The sequence below is a fragment of the Hirundo rustica genome, chromosome 4, assembly GCF_015227805.2.
Source record: "Hirundo rustica isolate bHirRus1 chromosome 4, bHirRus1.pri.v3, whole genome shotgun sequence".
Classification (NCBI taxonomy): domain Eukaryota; kingdom Metazoa; phylum Chordata; class Aves; order Passeriformes; family Hirundinidae; genus Hirundo; species Hirundo rustica.
Genome location: NC_053453.1, coordinates 48376947 through 48392711, shown reverse-complemented (window position 1 = coordinate 48392711; position 15765 = coordinate 48376947). Strand labels below are relative to the sequence as shown.

At 39.0% G+C, this 15765-nt stretch overlaps 1 protein-coding gene across 1 annotated transcript in view; it reads right to left on the bottom strand.

Moving 5' to 3' along the window:
* PLBD1 (phospholipase B domain containing 1) overlaps window positions 1-15765 on the bottom strand; it is a 39370-nt gene that overhangs the window by 19692 nt on the left and 3913 nt on the right. Inside the window, exons 2-4 of the mRNA XM_040063174.2 lie at window positions 12766-12985; window positions 6293-6376; window positions 4262-4400 (exon numbers count right to left, since the gene is read on the bottom strand). Of these exons, the coding sequence (XP_039919108.1) occupies window positions 4262-4400; window positions 6293-6376; window positions 12766-12985 (443 nt within the window). The remainder of the gene's footprint in view (window positions 1-4261; window positions 4401-6292; window positions 6377-12765; window positions 12986-15765) is intronic.

The window sequence follows — 15765 nt, the reverse complement described above, 5'->3', positions numbered from 1 at the left end:
GTAAAACAATGCATTCAAACAGAAGATACAGGAATTTGCACTGCAGGCCCAGTCTGGGAATTTCAGGAATGGTCTGAAGCATCTGCCACAACAAAGCTGAGAGCCCCAGTTTTGCAAAAACTACAGCTGATTTCCAGGATATATGGATAAATCTTCTCTATGAGGAGTTAATCAGTGTCCAGTAGCAAGAATTAGACCTAAAAACTGCATTACAAAAAGTGCATCATATAGGGCATATTACAATTTTTTGTAATCTCCTTCTCCCATCTCACACAGCAATGTCAGAAAAACTCCATATATACGCCATTTAGAACCTGAAGAAGAATGAATTAACTAAACTGACAAGCAGAGAGGTGGTAAAGCCACATCAAAGTCCTTTTCTAGAATGCGTGGCTCCTCTAGGGTACTGTCCTGAGCAGCAAAAAAAAAAAAAATTAATTTGAGTTTGAGTTACATCCAAGGAAGGGAGAAATAAGCTTACAAAGGGCAGCAGAAAGGGGAGAACCAGCCCTAAAGACTTATTTACATGGGACATTAAAATAGGCAAGTTATTGTATAACAGTTGTTTTCCAGTAACTTCTCCATACCTGAGCACTGTGAATACAAAATAAGGAAGTACAGAGCTATTCTGGAGTCATTCTAGTATTTAAAACTCTGACACTTCCTTATTCAAGAGTAATATCCCCGCGTAGACAAGACCAAGATTAATCACAGGGTTGGTAGAGCATTAGGCAGATGAAAAGGCTTTATGTTATTTGAGTGCCCCTCCCTCTGAAATTGTCTTGACAAAAGGGTTGGGTTTGTTTACTGGATATAAAATGTTGCTAAACCAGATGGAATAATGTCACACTTCAACATAAAGATGCATTCAAATTTTAACAATCACTCTTAATGATGCCTGTAAATATCAAATGCAAAATACAGAAGTTTACAATGTACATTGCCTTCATGCAGGTCTTAATGGAAGCACCTACCTAAAATAGTCCTCAGGAGGACAGACTCCATGCAATAGAAGTTTAGAACAATACAATACAAAGCATTTCCTTCGTAAAGAGTAAAAAAATGTATCCTAGTGCTACTATCAAACCATTCAAAGCCCAAATTTTCCTTCTGCAGTATGGCTCAGTTACCTGTGGCAGACAACGGTTCTACAATATTCAGGTAAAGCAGATCTGAATTTTAGGGGAGAGCAGAAAAACAGAACATTTCAGCGTTACTTGTGTGCACATAATCCAACTCTCACTTAAGAACTATCTGGCTCTGGTTTCAAACTACCATGCATAGTACCAGAAAACCGAATTAAAAAATTAAAAGCAGATTAGCTATGAAACAGCTTATTTCCATTCTCCTGAAAAGGAAATAGCTCTACACAACTTTGTCCACTGTTCAGTGTTACAATTCGCAGTCTTTGTAAACACAGCTCCCTTTCTTCATCCCTTTTATCTCTTTTGGCCTGTTGGGGTCAACCAGTATTCACAAGAGCATCTTCTCTGTATGTATGATCATTGATGGTGCAGGAAAGCATAAGAACCTTGAAACCCATCTCTTCTTCCCCTTCTTTCTCATGTCTCTGGTATTTTGGGAGTTAAGGGGAAGAGCTTCCTAGCCTTTCTTCTTCAGAATTTATTCTTATTTTAAGGTTAAGACAGTGGGAACAATTGTCCTCTATATATAAAGAAAATGTGGGGAATTTAGAAGTACGCATAGCTTTCCCAACAGCAAGTAGAACATCAGACAACAAAACAGACTGTCACATAGGGCTTGGTTTTGTCTGAGGTTTATGGGTGTTCTTTTGTTTTGTTTGAGTGTGGGTAAAAAAAGGGAAAGAAAAATGCCACAATTCACACCAGAGGTATTTTTAATATTTCTGATGTTCATTACCACCGTGAATCCAAACTACTGAACAACAAGAGATCAAAAGATAAATTTGTTCCTGCTGATGATAATCCAAACACAAACACATGGAAAGGATTCTTTTATTAATGAAACAAAACAGCATATACTAAAGGAAAGAGGTAAAAAGAAAATTTCAAAGCCCTAAGGAAAGTGTGCAATGAGATTTGCTTTTAAAAACATTTTAAAAGAATTTGTTACAGAGACTTTCAATATAAAATTTCTTTGATTGTTTTATTTTGAGACTTGAGTAACAGAAAAGTACTTGTTACTGGAATTGTTGCCCAAACAAAATCAAAACAATTGGGTTAATTGAAGCAAAGTACAATACTTAAAAATAAGAAAAAAATCATCTACTAGGTGAATTTATTTGCACTTTGGACAGCAGATTTCTTTAATCACAAGGAATAAGGAAGATACTGGTGGTGTTTTTGCTTGTTTGGTTGGTTTGTGAATTTAGTTGGGGCTTTTAAGTGTCAACAGTTTACAGAAGCTGAGTTGATTCTCAGATAAACAGAGGTGTCAAAGATAGAATATTAGCCAGGAGCTTTGCATCTGCACCTGTTTTTATTGCCCATGTAAGCTTGGAGCAACAGCCTTCAAGCTCTGCTTCCTGAAGGAGATCCTAACAGAAGTATGTATGTACATACAGTGGTAGCCTAATCTCTCAAAAGTACTTGAAAGGTACCATGGTATCCAACAAAATGAACTTCCTGTACTTTTACAGAATTGTCAGGTGTCATTTTGATGCCAAGGAAAACCAAGGACCTAGCTGCAAGAGCATACTCAAAGATAAGGACAGATGTTAACTTACTGGCTGTGGCAAAGAGAGGAAACAGCAGCACCATTTCAAGTAAGAAATACACACATAGTAAGCATTTTTGCTTTGAATAAAAGTATATGCATCTCAACAGAGGTGATAATGTCCAAAGATAAAATTGCGATTGGCATGGAAAAGAGTCAGAATAAATCCCACCAACTGCTGAAAGCACATTTTGAAAAAGAAAAAAAGATATATCCTGCATATTATTCAAGAATGGAGGACACAAGTATTTCAGCCTGAACCACACATCTGAACTTTCACTAAATGCACCATTTTCATAAAGACATGCTGGTAAGATCTCTAAAAAGAGGTTAAAAATTATTCAAACACTTCAGAGGTCAGTGCTTTTTAGTATCAAATGCATAGTTAAATAAGCAAGCATCAGGGAACACACTTTGCAGGTAGGACATGCCTATTACAAAGAAGTAACTGAGACACAAATCAGCACTTTTCCCTTCCCCTCACATGAATCTAAAAGATTCTGAAGCAGAAAACAAACAAACAAACAACCCTGATGAGCTTGACAGGGCTCTTCAGATACAGGAGTTACAAAGTATATTAATGTGTTATTCTCCTAGAAAGTCAAGGTTCCTAGTGTTTTCCCCTACAAACTCAGGTCCCTCAGGATGGATTATTACTACAAATGCCTTTTTTTTTTTTTTTTTTTCCCCCAGTTTGAGCTGGCTCCCCATTCATGAAAGCCCCAGAGTGACTTCTAGGCAAGAAAGATGTACATTTTACTAAAATGCAATTGTTTATGATTTGGGACTCCCGACTTCTCAAAATTCTTTGTATGATTACCCTAGGTAAGGTGGTCAACTACAATTACTCAAGTCCTTTCTCTGACACTGAAAATCCTATCAGATCTTAGACTTTAGGACAACATTATAATTGCCATATCTCTGCTGTAGTTAAAGGAGTTCTGCTATTACATACAAGCTGATGAATATAATTCTAGTTGAAATAAAAAATATAATTAAAAATAAAAAATAAAAATAAACAAACTAAACCACCACCCAACAAAGCCCCAAAATCTATCCCATCTGACCTGCTACAACACAGACCGCATCTTTTATAACCATATATTTTTGAGACTTTAAGACAGAAAATAAGTCATTTAGTAAAGTAAAACATACTCTAAGACAGAAAGGTTTTTAGGATTTGAAATCTAATGCTTGGAAATAAGAGTGAAAGCTTTAATTCATGCTGTTGCAGGTACTCTTTATACATAAAGGGTCATTTGCTTAATATCAATTGTAACAAGAACTTTAGTGAATTCCCTGTCCTTCCAACATTCACGTGGATACAAAAGCCACCCCAACCTAATCACCACATGAATGCCCAGGGTTCCAAGCCCCTTGTGAAGAATCTGCGCTTACATTATCTACACTGAACAGCCACAGCCGAAGATTTTGCAGAATGAGTACTTGCCAGTAAGTATGCTACTTTCTTATTTTTTATTTTTAAAAAGCGGATCCCCTTCTCCCATGTTTGTCCACTGACAACCCAGCCCCAGCTACTGAAAAAGAGGTGCAGTAGTCTTACTGTTTGTTTATGTAGTTTAGCCCACTCGAGGGCTCCCATGTAAAGACCATCCAACTGTGCAATAATATAGCCAGCATGCCTCCAAAATGGGTCATCCTTATTATTTCTGATTTGTTGTCTTGTCCATTGATCTTGTTTCCTGCAGAGGAACAAACAGGTTGGAGTTTTCTTGGCATTTTTAAGAGTATAATTAATAACGCAGGGAAAGGACAAATACATTATGACCCAGATGGTCCAGTCTTACTAAAGATTTGAGGTAAATCATTCTTTGGAAATCCTGCAGATCTAAGCATTACACCCTCCATGTCTAAATGTTCAGACTTGAGCAAAATACCCTACAATCATGTGTCCTATCAGATTTTAGTGTCAAAGAAGGAGTTAAGACTTCACATTTGTGGGGGACGTTGCTATAGTAGATCTAGTCAGTAAAGGGAAACAAGCATTTGATAGGTCAGACGAACCATTCCCTTTCAAATGTCTATTAAAGAATAAAAATAGACTGACATTTGAAGAGCCTCCTCCTCTCCCCAGGTTCAAGTGCAATGAAAACTTTCTGCTGGTGGTGCTCAAATGTTGCCTGAGAACCATGTCTATGCTCCCCTGAGTAACATGTGGGAGGCCAAACGACTGTACCCTGTGCCAGATCCAGTCAAGAGCCAAATCACTGAGGTTTAGAGCATGAAGCAACACAAGGTGAGCAGACCCTAGGGCAAGAGCCACCAACATTGTAAGGATCTCTCAGAATTCTCTCTTTTGCTGTGCACAAAGGGCCACAAAAAAATGACAGAAAATGAGGATCAGATGTTGGCCTCTTCCATCCTCCTGCATCTATCTATCCAGCACTATGTAAAGTAGCAAAATAGAAAGGACAAACCTGTAAAGGAAGCAAACTCTTCCAACAGTATATGGGTGAGAAAAGCAACCAGAGTTAGCTTTCTAGAAACAACAAGATGCATGAAGTAGGTCCAGTGAAATAGGGATATGGTCAGTACATTTAGGGCTAAGGACTTCCAAGACAACACAGCAACCCATATAGAAACACTGCTATAAAGTAAATCAGTGATGCAGGAGTTGAGGAGAGAGGCAATAGAAAAGCAGTACAAGGACACCTAGTATTGCCCCCCTTCATCCAACAATGCATCTTGGGGAATACAGCTGCTATGCTGTGTCATTCTAGGAAAAAAAAACACATACACATTGATATGGTAGCAATCCCATTTTTCTCACAAGGAGGAGCACAGCAATGCTGAAAAATGATAGCAAGGGAGCACTAAGATTATTTGTTCTATTTCTTGGATAAACTAAAACCAATCAACTTTTTATATGCACACCAATAACAGTCAGATATTCAACCCCTAATGGAAAGGGCAAAACAAGGCAAAGATGGGAAAAAATAGTCCCCAAAAGAGACCACTTCACACAAGCTATTTTTAATGGAAAAACCCACAAGTCTAAGAAGATTAAAGCAGTTGGTAGTCACAGCTGAGTTTCCCAGTACCTGATCTCGTTCTTCTCCTACTTGTAGTTTCCCCACCAGTGTAGCTGCATTATTCGAGCAGAATTACTTTTGATTTTTACAGCTAAAGAGAAAAGTGAATCAGGACTTCTGTGATTAGAATAGAATTTACATTAGTGGTAGAATAAAATATTAACCTAACAGAAGAAGGAAAGGATACACACTGCTAAAAAGACTAAGGTGCCAGGAGACCACTGTTCAGTGTGATATTGAAAATATCAGCTTTTCAAAGAAAGAATTTTACTAGAATGACCTTCAGAATTCATTGACATTTTCCCCACCCTTTGGCAGCAATTGTTTTATACATTTCTTCTAAAGAATCAGAATTAGGGAAGGGTATAGGCACTTCTTCGTGTATATTGAGAATTTCTTTCAATAAAATGGCATTCAAACAGAGGGAAAGAAAGCATACATTTTCCTCAGCCAATAAGGAAGAGAGTAAAAAAAGGTTGAAAATTCTGTCATCCTCCAACCCCAAGTCTTGACTGATTTATTTTTAGCAAATATATACATACGCCATAAAATTCTGAACTCCACTCCGAATGGTGGGAGTCTTAATAAGTTGTGGATACATATTTGCAGCATGGTCATACATTTGCCTGAAAGAACAAGAGTAACAGGAGTTATTCCTTTGCATCTTCTGTTTACCAACCAGTTAATCAACACACCTTGACAGACAAGCAACACAGTCCACAAAGTTAAGTTTTTCCTATTCACAGAAAACACTCCAGTGCATGACAAATAGCAAAAATAACACAAAAGGATTGTTAAAATGTGACTTAAAATAAATTACTTTGCCAATGCCTGCTCAAACTGCTGCACAATGGAAAGAAGATAAGAATGAGATTGAACTACTTCATAGCAAAACTGCACATTCAGGGAGTAGTTGTAGGCCAGAAGCATCTTGAAAGAAATAGCACATTAATTTAAGCACAACAAAAATTGTTTTCTAGAGAGCTGTTCTATTTGAAATTTAAAAAAAAAAAAAAAAAAAAACCAACCAAACAAACAAACAAACAAAAAACCCACAAAAAAAAACACAAAAAAAACACCACCACACAACAACTGAGGCAAACATAATATAATTTGCTGATTCCATTAATTTCACTCTTCAGAGAGAGAATGTCAGCATGATATCTAGCAGGTTTTACTTGCCAATAACCATGCTCCTTTCTGTTTAAGCTAAGTGTCTCAGTTTTTTAGTGTGTATAAGACAATCCTACATGCCATCACAGAAACTCCCATTCATGGCAGCCTTAAATAGATTTAACTTTATGGAGACCAAAATTATTGTGATTTTTTTCTGTTGTTGAATTCAGTTAGTAATTTTATCTACATTAACTATTAAAAACAAAAGTTGAAAGGGCTTTTTTGCTTGGTTGGTTACAGCTTTTTTGTTTGATTTCTTGAAGTGAAGTCCTTCAAGATGAAATCAACTGTCAAAAAATGCTCAGGAGCCCAGAACTAAAGTCACCTTTCTCATTTTAGCTGAAATGTAATTGTCTGACCAGAGCCAAAATAACACTTCAACATTTCTCTTAATGTGAGTCAAACTTAACCAACATTTTTTTCAATCACTGATTAAATTAAAAACAAACAAACAAACAAACATCAGCAGACAATTATTTCACTGAGGTGTGGAATTGATAGAGACAGAATTACATCTGTCATCAGTACGTTTATCTCCTACCAAGTGCTGAGAGACAGAAAAAAGTACTGAGAAAGAGATACCAGCCTCAAGGAAAGCACATGTCAGCAGGGCAGAATTCCTGTAGTAAAACTTAGGAGGGCAGCTTTTTCTGGGAGGGATGCAGACAGAAGCTCTTCCCAATTTCCCTCAGGGTGTAATTAGAGAATACAGACAGAGAGGATTGAACAGTTTGCTGATGACTAGAGAATCATCCACTGACCTTCTTGCCTCTTTCTGTCCCTTGCCCCATTCCCAGACAATTGCATGAACTTGATGGCATGATCCTGCTGCTTCTTATCTCAGGCATGGTACCATTCTGACAATCAAATTTAATTGTCTCACACATTCAGGCAGAACACTAATCCAGCAAAAATGTGGGGGGGTTTTATATGTAGTTTGAATTAGGTTGTGGAAGGGAGATGCTTGGACAAGAGGAGAGCATTCAACATCTTTGCATCATTGCATTTTTCCACAAAACTGCAGCTCCAGCAACAATTTTAGTTCTAGAGTTTCCTGTCTCCCATGTAACCCAACTAAGACTACATAAAATATCATAACCTACTTCCAGAAGGTGGCAAGAAAATTGGAGAAACAGTTCAATATTCTCCACCCCTGCATATTCACAGAGAATTTAGCAAATAAAAATCCCAAGTAATTTTAGGAAGGGAACTAATGCATAACATACTCCATACTAGAAATCAGAGCTCTCTTGTCACTAAAGAGGAGCAAATAGCACAAGTTGATCCATCTGGCAGATGATCATTTAGGGATTAGAGCCAGGTGAGAAAGATAAAATCCAGCTAGGATACTGGCCTAACCACTGCCCTAGGCCAGCACAAATGATCAGGCTTCCAGATTCAACCATCAGCTCTACTCTCTATTTTACACTCAAAGGTTATGCAACACAAGGCAGATTTTACAGCAATACTACCTTTAAGCTGTCATGACTGATGCAGAGATTGCATTAGGTCAGAATCATGTGACTGAAAACACCTTCTTTAATGGCTTTCACTCTTATGTACTAACAGAAGACAGACAATTCCTGGAATTGATTTTTTTTTTTTTTTTAATGACCAAGGTTACCAAGAATTTTTTACTGTACTTCTGTTGTAGTGCATTAATTGGGTTTATATTGTGTTTCATTTTTATATTGGGGCTTGTAATGTTTTTCTATTGTATCCCCTGTACCCCTTTAACTGTATCTCGTGGTTTATCCCTGCTCGGCTGCACCCATCTTCCCACACTGGAATGTAACCCAACTCTGTTCCACTCCCACCTTGTCCCTGACTGGGTAGTGGCTTGTCCCTGCCTCTAGACCCGTCCCCCCTGGGAAAAAGCCCTGGGACACGCGGGGGCTCGGTCTCTCTGGCACCGGCGGGGACAGGGAAGGAGCCAAGTAAGAGCTCCGTCCGGCAGAGGCAGGACCCCAGAATAAAGCCACGATATCCCCCCGGACAGAGAGCAGACTCTGTGCCTTATGCCATCAACGGTCTTCTGGGTCTCTCTAAGGAACCACCACATTCTTCAACACGGGTTCAGGCACCAATATTTCCTTCCTATCGATGCATCACATCAGAGCTCTTTCCAGTAGGACTTCTAGGGTTTCTGCAAAGAGCCACCCTGTGGGTCTGCTTCATGGAGCCTTTACCACATATGAATACAAGACAGGGTCTTCACTCCAGCAGCTAAGTGGCTGGCAATGCGAAGAAAGCCTTCCCAAAGCTAAACATGTACCTACGCTCTCCCTTGTTCTTACCAGGAACTAAAAGGGAACTCAAGCTGTGGGCACCAACATGTGCAAAAGTAGAACAAGAGTGTTTAGAGACACCTTCTCCAAGGAAAGTTGTGTTGGTGCTAGAGTTTCCCTAAGACAGGCTAAATGTGCCCGGCAGTCTGACAGGAATAGAGGTACTGATTGAGAAAGGCTGTTTCACAGTTTTACTTCAGAAGACTTGTTTAACTGTCCAATAGATAGAACATCTGCCTGCATGTTAATTAGGATTCTCTAAATTTCTAGGCAAGATGAAGGAGAAATGGAGTTCTGAGTGCAATCTTAACATCTGCAGACTTTGGGAATTCTCGCTTCTCCTGCAATTTAGGAAATTACAAACACAGTCTATAAAAGGATTCATTAGTTGCAGTTTGCCAAATAAAAACCCATCAAGGTCATGCAGCTAAAACCTGAAGTAATAGGTTCTCTGAGTTATCAACGGTCAAGTACATCACTATTTCATCTCTGCTCCTTACCTGAAACATTTTCAAAAGGTATTCCTAGATTCTGGAGAAGACTTCTTTATCCAAAATAGTTTTACACAACCTTACAGAAAAAACTTGTTTGTAACCCCCAGTGAGAAATTACACTTGCACTGCAGCTACAGATGGACAATGGAGCAAAGAAATAGCAAAAAAAACCTAAACTCAGACAGTATCTATAATATCTGATACTCATTTTATTGACAGAAATCATTTTCAGGTTTTGCACTTGTCAGGGGATTTCTTGGTGGATTTTCTCAAAAGGTCTCCCCAGAAAAGACAGGTTTTGGCTGCTTCTGGTTTTGCATCTTAACCCACACTTGCACTTAAATCTCCTTTCAAGCAGCTTGAATTTCCCATTTTGCTTAAAAGCCTCTTTCCCATTTTGCTTAAAAGCCTAAGTTCCAAGCCATACTTTTCCGCATTAATACAAACCCTCAGCTTCACCTCTGTTCATTACTGTTATATCCACTTCTTTACAAAGGCCACTCAGTGCTGGAGCTGTTAGCCCTGTAGTACAGCAGCCAGGGTTCAGAACCAACCTAAGTAAGCACATGACGTGCAGAAGACAAAAGCCTTGGGCAGAATAACTTGGATAACTTCACTTCTGTGAATCTTCACTTAACACACATGGGAAGGAAAAAAAACAAAAACCAAACAACCTTCTTCCTCAAAAACTTAGCCTAGAATGAGAGAGCAGATAAATCCCTACAGACACTGTTTCACATTCAAACCACATTAAAAGGAACAGATGCATACTTAAGTTGGTTTCTAACCCAGAAGACATATAGATCTACTGTGGAGGCAGAAGAGGAACAGGGTATGAGCGTGTTTCCTACTACAGCACTGCTTGCCATCTAATTAAGCTTTGCATGGACTGGGCTACCTGTAGTATGATAAAACTTAAGCTTAATGACCTATTGATTTACACACCTAGGAAAAGCCTTAGGATAAAAGGCTGCTAAACAATACCAAACTTTAACAATATTCTAAATGTAATGCTAGCATTCCCCAGATTCAGGGATAGCTTACAATAAATGACCAAATAGTGCAAGGCAGTAACCTCTCACACCAAATAAACAAATAACAGGTCTCTCATGAACTTAATTTCCTTTCCTGTCTGGAGTACAGATTGTATACTATGAACTTTAGGACTCCTTCACTCTCTCAGAACTGTTTTGTTATTGACAAAGGTTACATTATTGAATTTCCTTTATACACTTCCAGAGACCTAGGTGCCTCACCAGCAAAACCTAGTAGAGAGTCACATTATCATATGCTCAGAGAACTATCCATAAATATTAACTGATCTTAAAATGTCTTACTAATTAAATGAATATAATCTTGTCCAGCAGCCATATCTGACAAATATTCAGCAGACAACCTTCCTTTGCTGGCCTGTGCAACACAGCCTATGGGTATTTATTTGGGTATTAGAAAGCAAAGCTGGTGAAGCCAAAAAGGCAAGTCACAGCAGCCATCACAAACTTCTCCTAGCTATGTCCTGTAGCAGTGTGGAAATGGATGGTGGTTGCTGCTACCTCTCCCCGAAACACATCTCTTCTCAAGAAGCCGCTCGGTGGGCATACAGGCAGTCACTCAATTCCACACTCACACAGACCACAGATAAGTCAGCAAAGAAAGATGGGATGGGTCTCCTGTATAAAGTTCCAGCAAAGTTTATTTTGCAGAGCCATGCTGAAGGGTTCCAGAGACAGACAGACGCAGATCAAAAGAATGCCTAGGGTTAAGTATGGGGTCAGAGGTCAATGATCTGAAGGGCAAGGGGCAGTACGAGGGCAGGGCAAGGAGCACTGACCTACAGGACATGAGGGCAGACCTTCAGTGATACCACAACCAATGAGGAACCAGGGATATATATAACAATAGAGGTGGGCAAGACCAACAGGCCAATGGGAAAAGCTGAGGTAGATTAATACAGTGTTGAAGAGCACCATGGGGGAACCCCATTTCCTCACCCTAAGTGATGTGGCATTCTTGAAACCTATAGGGCATTGCCCTGGAAGTTCCCCTTATAGGCTCGAGGGCCTCTGCAATGTCCCGCATCAGAATTTTGGAAGTTTTCTTTTCCTATGACTATGTTGATAAAATGAAAGATGGAGCTTGTTTAACAACAAGCCATATGTCACGTTCTTAAATGTATCACCAGCTATAGAGAATCATGGAATCTCTTAGGCTGGAAAAGACCATCAAGACCAACCTACCACCGCCATTTGCTATCAGTGAATATTTCATAGTGTCATTCTGTCTTCCAATTTAGCCACGGAAAGAACAAAGTTTGGTTAATTTTTTTGGCTGGCTATTTTTTGGGGTTATGGATTTTTCTGTTTGTTTTATTTTAGGAAAAAAACCTCTGCACTGGATTTGTAACAAATACAAAATTCTGTCACTTCTCATAAATGTGCAGTGTGGGAAAGGCTCAGTCCCTCAGGGCTTTTAGGAGACACTAACCCTTCTAGACATACTTTAGTCTGCCTTCTGGCCTATAGTGTATTTTTTATTATTTTTCAAGTTGGCCAAGACAACTCCCTATGCCATGAAGTTACAGTATCAGCTACCTGGCAGTTTCCTGACAGTATTTGCTGAAAAACGCCCTTAAGGAAGCCCTGCAGACCTTCCTAGCAACATTTGTCCCTACCTGATCTGCTCTCAACTGTCTGATCAGTCACCTAACTACAGGCTGGGGAAACAACCATAATTTTTGCTACTCCTTATGCACTTCCTTACACTTAACATTATTTTGTGATTATATTACTTAACCAGTAATACAGATACAGTACCCATCTATCTCATCAAGGTATTGGAAGATCCTGCAGGATGAGAAGGGAAAGGTACATCCTGACCCCACAACAAAGAGGCTATAATTCATACCTGCTACTAATTAAAAGATCAGCACACAGCTGCAAAATGTATCATTAGTTTAAATGAAAAGGAACTCAGGGCAATGAAAGCAAACAAAAAACCTCACAAACACAGAAATCCACTGGAAGTGTCATGAACTGAGTTGTTTCCTAAGGTACTTACGGAGCCGTGAGATAGCCTTCCAAGAAGCCAGCAACATACATAATATCTTCATTGCTTAATGTCTGAGTGCCATAGCCTGCTCTGATCTCCAGGACTCCCCAACCTGTTGTCTGTAGACTGTTGTTGTAGAAGCCATAAGCATCTCCATTCCTGTCCAGCGTATTCCTGACCTGAAGTATTTTTTCAGCTCTATTCCAATACACAGTTGCATAGCGGAGTTCTGTGGTGGAGAAGAAAAGAGATAAGGGAAACAAACATAAATAAGTGTTTCCTATGCAATACTGAAATGTCAAGACTATTTTGGCAATTTAAAAAAGTTAATTTTATAGCTTTCCATCAGGCTTAGTTCTACTACAGAGATCAACACTAATGCTAATGTACTGAAAAAGGGCATGAGGACTAACTGGAGTTTTACAAAAGCTCATGGCTAAACATTCTCATGTTATTCTTCTGGCAAATATCTACAACTTCTTCAGTGTACAGCTCCAGTATAGCAGAGTGTTAACATAAAACTGAGAAGTATTTCCTTACCTGGCCCAGAAGACAATCTATATAAATCTTACTGAAAGAAACTTTAGAAGACAGCATGCCTTAGCAGCTGCAGAGGATTATAAGCTACTGATGACTTAATTTTCCATCTAAAGATTCAAAAATTTGCAAAAGCTTTCTACATTGACCATCTGGGGAACCAGTTCCTAGGTGGCATAACAGGAGCACTAGAACACAGTGGATCACAGGCTTAAGGACAAAAGCACAGCAGGTATGCAATCCTCTACAAGGTACACAATATCTACCATCCATCTGAAATAGAATTGATCCCAAGCACGAACAGGAAGGAAGGGCACTAGACTTCTCAGAGTTCCATTTGGACTTCTGTTTTAAGAAACATTCTTTATTACTTGATTATTTTATATATATATATATAAAGTCCCACACCCTGTATTTCTAATTGAATCCTCCTTAAGATGGGCTGTGATTACATCAGCTCTCTATGCACTACTGATCAAATCACAACAACATCACTGTGAGAAGAGTTAAAAAATCTTATGTCAGAGGTCCCAGAATTATTTTAAAATTTTAAGGGATAAATTCATAAATAGCCCTTCTGAATGACTGCACAGCACTCTGGCATATCATCAGCAAACTTGCTGAGGGTACACTTTGCTCCATCCCCGAGGTCATCAAGGAAGCTGCTGACCACTATCAGCCACTGGCACAGACCACTTGTTACCAGCCTCCAGCTAGGCTTTGTACCACTGTGCACTAGGTCAGTCTTCATGATGTACTAGAGACACTTGTCATGGGAACAGAAAATGCAATGGCAGAACCAGAACTTTAGTAGTGATAGAACTTTGCTTTTCCACATTCTATGAAAATAAGTTGTTACAGGAGTCTATTTAGAGATGAAGTAATTTCAGGGACTTGGAACACAGTGTTTAAAAACATGTTTTTCATCTGCCAGGTACTGAGGCTATTTAAAGGACAGACACAACAGACTTTCAGTAACTGTTCAAGCAGCTATGAGCTCAGTCTTCTTAGCAATCTTGTAGTAATAGAAGCAGTAATTTCTACTTTAGGTTAAAAGTAAACATGGGAATCACTCAGACTGAAAAATCTGTAAACAGAAGAGCAGGCTGATAATGATCATAATTGATGAAAGCCAAAGACCACCTTACAAAGCTAAAGCTTACCTACCAAAAAATGTCAGGGTAAAAGAAGTTCCGTGAGGGGTGATGCAAGGGGTCAAAGCAGAACACAAATCACCTGTCCTGCAGTAAATGGGAGAGCTGATTCCAACCAAGAAGCCCATTGCAGGGCAGAGGAGAGACTACTTGCGCAGTAAACAAAGATGTTGAGAAATGGACAAAAAGAGGAAGAACAAAGTAAGGCAAGACATGACCATCTTTCCATTTCTTCAGCTGGCTGTGGAGAGGTGATGGAGAGGTGACCGGAAGTCAAAAGGAACCAGGACAGCTCGGTATTGCCATTAGTGCTTGCAAACTAAATATGTATATCAGAATACCTATTATATCTATAAAGAAACTGTGTCTTCCTAAAGCAAAATAGCTGTTGCTTTCCTTTGGAAAAGAAAGCTGATGCCAAAGCCAGAAAGATGCATTTTACACAGGTACTCTTACACAGCAGGCTGTGTTTCTCTGATTTATGTTCTGCCAGAGCATGAACACACAGAGCTATTTTCAAAAGACTGAATAAACTTTTCAATTGCCCCTGGAGTTTGCCCTGCTCCAACTTCCTTACATGACAAATTTAATCTGAAGAAAACCACGACTCAAAGAGATGGGACAGAAGGAGAAACATTAAATTACAAGATAATTTGCTACAAACCTTGACAGGCCTCTAAAGGAATAGTATCAAGGTAGCTGTTACAGTTTAACAATGCAGGAAAACACTATTTCCCGTTACTGCTTTTCCTTTTGATTGACTCATCATCTTACTTCACCTTGCAGTTGGAGTTAAAACTACAAGCTTATAAACTTGTCTACACTACAATGTAATCAAAGCATTTCCTACCACCTAGTCTGTTACAATTTTATTGTGTTCATCTAAATGACCAGGACTGCCTTTGCCAAGAAAACCATCCAGAAGTATAACATGGAATATAGATATACAAGAAGCACGTGCACATTTTAATCCTGTTTGAGTTCTGAAACATACAGGAGCCTTTCTATTGAATAATACTGGCATTTCTACACTTAATTTTGGAGGGTGAGGCAGGGGCTCTAGCATCTCTTATCCCAGCAGTCATATTGGTCAATTTTTGCATGTAAAACAACTGCAGTGTCTTCATGAACCTACAAATCATCCTTTCATCATCGAAGTTAAATCTTCCAAGTGTTCAGACTACCAAGACTCTGACAAATCAAAGACTGTGACAATCTGTAAGTATTCCACAACAATGTTGCTTAAAATAACCTCAATAACACACCAAAGCACACACTATGTACTGAGTCAAAATCCGAGGAGATAGGGTAGGCCAGT